At 39.4% G+C, this 7365-nt stretch overlaps 1 protein-coding gene across 1 annotated transcript in view; it reads right to left on the bottom strand.

Annotated features, from left to right (window-relative positions):
• The window catches only part of CLTCL1 (clathrin heavy chain like 1), a 102430-nt gene that overhangs the window by 59705 nt on the left and 35360 nt on the right, over positions 1 to 7365 (bottom strand). Inside the window, exon 4 of the mRNA XM_077745871.1 lies at positions 1753 to 1914. Coding sequence (XP_077601997.1) covers positions 1753 to 1914 — 162 coding nt within the window. The remainder of the gene's footprint in view (positions 1 to 1752; positions 1915 to 7365) is intronic.

A 7365-nucleotide genomic window follows, 5' to 3' on the forward strand; every position in this document is an offset into this window, starting at 1 on the left:
TTCTTTTTAATGGGTGGAGTGAGTCTGAGGACTTATTCTCTAACCCAAATACAGGTAACAAGGGCCTCATCTGCCACAGATGTAAGACTTGTTAGAAGTTGGACAGTGGCAACGCAAACAGAATGGAGCTTGAGAGCTCTGGTTTCTTGCTTAGGAGTTGGGAAGGATGGTGGTACTGCCAACAGAAGTGGGGGCCTGGGTAAAGAAGTCAGGCTTCTTTGGGAGGTGGTGGGAGAAGGGCGAGACTATAACAAGTGGTACCTGCCTGTGAGAAAGGAACAAGGAACTGGAGTCCAGACAAAACTGGGATCCATATGAGGAGGCTAGACAGCCATTGCCGTAAGTGCAGCTGGGCTTGATTAGAAAGCAGGCCTGTGGAAGGGGCACAGGCTGAGAATATCACTGAAGGGACCCCACCTGCCACTATGGGAGGGAAGGAGAGATTCAACCACAGAATATGAGGTGGCTCTTGCGACAGGTGGCTATGGGGATCCCTGCCATGGAAGACTGCCCTGGGGGGACCAGCCTGCTTGACAGCTGAGTGCAGGAGATAAGCAGGCACACCTGTCTTACAGGGGTGCCTGTTCTGTGCTCTTCTTCACAGGCAGCTTGGCCATGATGGGTTCTGCTCTTGCAAGGGTGCCTGTGGTTGCCCGGCTCTGTCTGTGACAAGGTGGGAAGCCTCAGTCTAAGGTGAGGGAGTAGAGCAAGTTCTTTGTACAGGCTGATACTTTTGCCTGACTCCTATTTTTCTATTGGTTCTCAATTAAGGAGGGTATGATGTATATTACATAAGAGACCAAAGTATACAATTAGGAATTTTCAAGATGAGGAAGTCTAGGAAGCCACATACTGATTCAGTGCTCTTCTTCTTTGGGGACTACTTCAGGGCTAGTGACCAACCCAAAATAATGAGTTCAGGAAGTATGATAAGAGTATACTGAGATAAGGGCACTGTTTTGAGGCCCCTTTTTTTTTTTTACTATTATTATTATTTTTTTTTTTACACAAATAGTTTATTGTCAAATTAGTTTCCACATAACACTCAGTGCTCATCCCCACAAGTGTCCTCCTCCAAGCCCATCCCCCCCTCCCCCCCACATCCATCAGTCCTCAGTTTTTGTCAGCATTCAATAGTCTCTTNTGACGCCCCTTTCCAAGCGACTGATGCAACCTTGGAACCACAGGTCTCACTGACATCATGAATTCTTGGATCTCACAGCTCTGCCCATGGCACTCCTGCCAAACAGATGCTAGCCATGTACTCAAGCCGAATAAAACTCAACTTGCTCCCAGAGCATGGCCTCCTCCTTGCAGCTCCCAACCCCTGTACCTAGGCACAACCACACAGACCTGTGTCTTTTGTTAGGATAACATACACTCATTCTTTCACAGCTGTTGCCTCCATAAGACTGCTGTGGGAGAGCAGAAACCATGTGTGCCTAACCCATGCTCAGTAGACTCTGTCAAAGAGGAATTTTAGGGCAAAAGGACCAATTAATTGATAGCTGACTTCACGTCACTAACTTTACAAAGATTGGCTGTGAATCCACCAAGATGTACAATAGATGAGTTGTTCTAAATACTGTAAAAGCCTTCATTTACATGAAGCACCTGCAGACCGTTCCCCACTCCCAGTTATAAACTGGCTTTGGAGCATTGGCTAAGTGGCTACCGATTTACACTTGTACAGACTCCCTAACACTGACTGAGGACATTTTTCTGAGGGAAAAAACAAAGTAGAGATCTTACCTTGCCCCCTGCAGGACTACGGACAGCAAAGCAGAAAAGGGTGGCAGGCTTGGCATTCCCTTCGCTCTTGAACTCTGCAAAAGCAGCAGCATGGCCTTCTATGGGCTGTGAAACCTTCCTATCCACAGAGTAGAGCTGCATTGCTCCAACTACACGGTTTTGCTAAGAAAAGACATTTTGCAATGAAAGGGAAAGAAAAGAGAGTATATAAATTGTTAAATGTTTCTAAAATGAAAGTTTCATATGTTGATATAGTTTCTTTAATAAAAAATAAGCCTATTAGATATTAAAAGACACAATATAACTCTAAATTGATGTAGAAAGATGGCTGCAAACACCAGGGGAAAAAATAAGACTTCAAAACAGTAAGACAGATGGTCTCAATTTTTTAAACAGAAAATGTGTGTATACACACAGGTATGCATATATGTATGTTTGTGTATATGTGAATGCATATGCAATGTATGTACATGTAAATATATATATATACACATACATTCTACACACACACATAAATATTCATATAAAGTAAGTACTGGGAGGACACAAACTCTAAAGTGTAGAGAGTAATTAAATCAGGAGGAGATTATGGGCTAATTCTGAAAATTGGGTTTTCTGAAATTTATAAATAGCAAAAATTGTATTTAATAAAACCCAGTAAGGTTAATATCTTTCATAAAACTTAGAACTTACTTACATTTTCCAGCAAAGAATTTCAATACATTTGTACCCAATGTCAAGTTGCTCAAAAAGCTAAGTAAATGAGACATGACGGCACTACAGCTCAAGCTCTTAGAACTCAACGTTCAAATTGCCACCCCAGCTGAATGAGCCTCTATGCAGTCTGTGGGTAAAATTCAGATCCTCAGTGTATCTGCCATCTACCCCCACTTAAACAAAGGGAAACAAAGGCTTTAACTTTTTTCTCTTTAAAGATCCTTTCCTTCGTACTTTTCTATTGGCAGACTTGTGTGAAAATACTACACAAAATACCAATTCATGCAACAACATGGATAAACCTTGAAAACGCACTCACAAAGGCCGCGTGTTATGATTTCCATATATTAAATATCCAAAGAGACAGAGTGGACCAGTGGTTGCCAAAGGCTGGGAAGAGGGAGAAGCAGGGGAGCAACTTGTAGATAAATATAAATGTGTATACTCTAACAACAGAATGAACCATAATATTTTTAAATGAGAGTAGTAAGTATAGGACAAGAATCACCCTCCCAGGAGAGGATGGGAAGATTGCAGACAATACAGAGACAGTGCCTCTGACTCCCAATGCTAGAGAAGACTAAACCAAAGCCAAAAAGAAAAGGAGTAGCAAAGAGAACACCTCAGATCAAGACAGACCTGGATTCCTGCACTGCCTGTCCTCATGGACCCACTTACAGGCTACAGGTGTAGCCTTGGGTCTGTGACCTGCTTCTGAGCCTTAGGCTCCTGCCTAAAGTCCACCGCATGGGGGTGCTGAGTATTTTGTATGCTTTGGGAAAGGGCATGTTGAGGATTGTAGCTGACAAAGATTCAATGCAAAAATGCCTTATTTTGTGCCAGGCACCATGTGAAGGGCTAAGGATAACGAAAGTGAATATGGGTGCCTGCGTGGCTCAGTTGGTTAAGTGTCAGACTTTGACTCAGGTCATGATCTCATGGTTTACAAGTTCAGGCCCTATGTTGGGCTCTGTGCTGACAGCTCAGAGCCTGGAGCCTGCTTCAGATTCTGTCTCCCCCTCTCTCTGCTCCTTCCCAGCTTGTACTCTGTCTCTGTCTCTGTCTCTCTCGAATAAACATTAAAAAAAAAAAAAAAAGGAAAAAAGAAGAAAAAAAAAGGAAAGTGAGTATGACCCAGACCCTTCCCTTAAGGGCATATGTTAAGAGTTTCTAGCAAGGAAACAAGCAAGTCAATATACGGTGCTGACTGCTATGACCTGCTATGACCCAGGATAGAGTGAGATGCTGTGACCTCACACAGTCTGTTGAGTCAGGGAAGGCTTCCCAGTGACACCCAGGCTGGAGGTCACAAGGTAAGGAAGAAAAGGGGAAGTGTTTGAAAATGCTTGGACGGGGTAGGCAAACAATGGCCGTGTGGGCCAAAATCCACCCTTCTTTCTCCTCCTGTCTCCTTACTATTGAGATTAAATTCATATAACATAAAATTACCCATTTTTAAAGGGTTCAATTTAGTGACATTTACTACACTCACAATATTGTGCAACCACCATGTCTATATGGTTTCAAACATTTCCATCATCCAAAAAAATCCATGTGTATTAAAAGTTAGGGCCCATCTCCACTCCCCTCAGTCCCTGGCAACCACTAGTCTTTAGTCTTGTAGATGTACCTAAATATTTCATATAAATGGGATCATAAAATATGTGGCCTTTGTGTCTTATTCCACTTAGTGAGGTTTTCAATGTTTATCCATGTTGTAGCCTGTATCAGTACTTCACTCCTTTTAAGGGTGGAGTGATATTCCATTTCTGTATAGATTTTGGTTTATCCATTCATCCAATGGTGAACATTTGGGTTGTTTCCACCTTTTAGCTACGAATGCTGCTATAAATATCTGTGTACATGTTTTTGTATGGACGTTTTCATTCTTTTTCTTGGTTAGATGCCTACGCATGGAATTGCTAGGTCAAAAGCTAGCTTTAATGTTAAATTTTTTGAGGAACCATCAATCTGTATTCCACAGGAGATGAACCATTTTACATTCCCACTACTGATATACAAGGATTCCAATTACTCCACATCCTTACCAATACTTGTTATTACCCATTAAAAAAATTACAACTATCCCAATGGGTGGTACCTCACTGTGGTTTTGATTTGCGATTTCCTAGTGACTAATGATGTAGAGCATTTTTTCATGTGCTTGTCAGGTATTTGTGTATCTTTGGATAAATGTCTATTGAAGTCTTTTTGCCCATTTTAATATTGGGACATCTTTTTATTGTTGAGTTATAAGTGTTCTCTATATATTCTAGATATAGACTCTTTTCAGATATATGATTTACAAATATTTTCTGCCATTCTGTAGGTTTGTCCTTTCACTTTCTTGACAATGCCTTTGATTCACATGTTTTTAATTTTTGTTAAGTCCAATTTACCTATTTTTTCTTTTGTTGATCTTACTTTTGGTGTTATACCTAAGAATCCATTGGCAAATACAAAGTTATGAACATTTCCCATGTTTTCTTCTCAAGGTTTTACAGTTTTGCCTTTTATATTTGGGTCTTTGATCCATTTTAAATTTATACATATGGTATGAGGTAGGGGTCCAACTCCATTCTTTTGCATGTGACTATCCTGGTATCTTAGCACCATTTGTTGAAGAGAATAGTCTTTTCTGACAAAAATCAATCGGCCATAAATGTATGGGTTTACTCCTGGACTCTCAGTTCTATTCCACTGGTCTACGTGTCTATCCTTATGTCCATGGGTTTGCTGTTGTCGTTGAATGCTTATGTGATAGTATAAGAAATACATACTTAGTCCTCATCTCTGGCTCCTGACACAGAACTCCTAAAACCCTTGTAATTTCCTAAGTGATATGAGTGATTGGTGCATCTTTGAGAGAAAAAAGCTTTGAAGACCCTTGGAATCTTCAGAGTGATAGAAGTGTTTTTTTGTAAGCTAATGAGAATNTCACCAGAAGGACTTAACAGTTTGGAACTTTCAGCCTCACCACATCCTGACCTCCAGGAAAGGAAATGGGCCTGGAGACAGAGTTGATGACCAATGAAAATCTCCATTAAAAAAACTCTGAATTGGCATTCAGAGAGCTCCTTTTTAATATATGTCATTTTTAATAAACCAGTAATAGTAACTTCCTGGGCTATATGAGCCATTCTAGCAAATTATCAAACCTAAGGTTGTGGGAACCCCTGATTTACAGCTTGTTGGTCAGAGGTACTGGTGGCCTGGGACTTGAGGCTGGCATCTGAAGACCTGGGGGCAGTCTTATGGGATTGAACCCTTAACCTGTGAGGTCTGCACTAATTCTTGGACCTCCAGCTGGTGTCCACAGAGAATTAGAGAATTGTTTGGTGTAGAAAAGACAACATCTTTGGTGTCAGAAGTATAGTGAGAGTAGAAACAGTTTTTAGCTTGGATTTTTTTGTTTGTTGGTTTTTATTTTTGTCAGTAAAACACAAATAAGTAACATTGTGATTTATAATCTTTTATTCATTAACTTTTAAATGTTTATTTATTTTGAGAGAGATACGGAGCATGACTGGCGGAGGGGCAGGAAGAGGGGGAGAATCCCAAGCAGGCTCTGCACTGCCAGCACAGAACCCCACATGGAGCTTGACCTCACAAACTGAGAGATCATGGCCTGAGTTGAAATTAAGAGTCAGACATTTAACCAACTAGGCCACCTAGGTGCCCCACAATCTTTTCTTTTAAAATATTTCTTAAACATAATGATCTCCTTATAAATAAGTATGATTCCTAAAGGTATTAACAACTTTATTGAGATATAATTCATATACCACATAATTCATTCATTTGAAGCATACTATCCAATGTTTTTCAGTTTATTCACAAGACTGTACAACCATCACTACAATGTAATTTTAAAATACTTTCATCCCTAACAGAAACCTCATTAGCAGTCAATGCCCATTCCCGGCTCCCACACTCCACCCCCAGTCAAAGCAACTACCTACCCATTTGTGATCTCTGTAGATAACTATTCTAAGCATCTCATAAAAATGGAATCATACAATATGTGTTTTTTTGTGCTGGTATCTTTCACTTAGCTTAATATTTCCAAGGTTAAACACGGTATAGCATATATCGGTAAAGTTGACACTTTAGCAAAGTGAGGGTTAGGGTCATGGACTCTGAAACAGTCAAAAATCTATAACTTTTGACTCTCAAAAACTTAACTAGTAATAGCTTACTGATGACTAGAAGCCTTAGCAATAACAAATAGCATACAGTTTGTATATTGTATGTATTATATACTGCATTTGCTACAATAAGGTAAGCTAGAGAAAAGAAAATGTTAAGAATATCATAAAAAAAATACATTTACGATACTGTATTGTATTTACTAAAAAAGATCCATGTATAGGTAGACCTGTGTAGTTCAAACTCATGTTGCTGAACGGTCAACTGTACATTTCTTTCTATTGTCAAATAAATATTGCACTGTATGAAATATACATTTTATTTATGCATTTACCAGTCGATGGAACAGTTGGGCTGTTTCCATCTTTTGGATAAAATAAATAATGTTGTTACTGATGGTTACCAGAGGGGAGGTGGGAGGGTGGCGGGAGGGTAAAACAGGTGATGTGGATTAAGTGTCATACTTCAAGTGCTGAATCACTATACTGTATACCTGAAACTAATATAACACTATATGTTAACTAGAGTTTAAATATAAACTTAAAAAAATAAAATAAATAATGTTGCTATGAATATATATAAGTTTTTAGTAACAATTTTTATCTTAACGTCTACTTTATCTGATATTAAGATAGCCATCCAGCTTCTTTTGGGTATAATATACATGGTGTATCTTTCCCATCCTTCTTTCAATCCATTATTATATTATTATAATATATTATATATATTATTATATTCCTGTTGACA

Source organism: Crocuta crocuta, unplaced genomic scaffold (assembly GCF_008692635.1).
Source record: "Crocuta crocuta isolate KB4526 unplaced genomic scaffold, BGI_CrCroc_1.0 scaffold344, whole genome shotgun sequence".
NCBI lineage: Eukaryota > Metazoa > Chordata > Mammalia > Carnivora > Hyaenidae > Crocuta > Crocuta crocuta.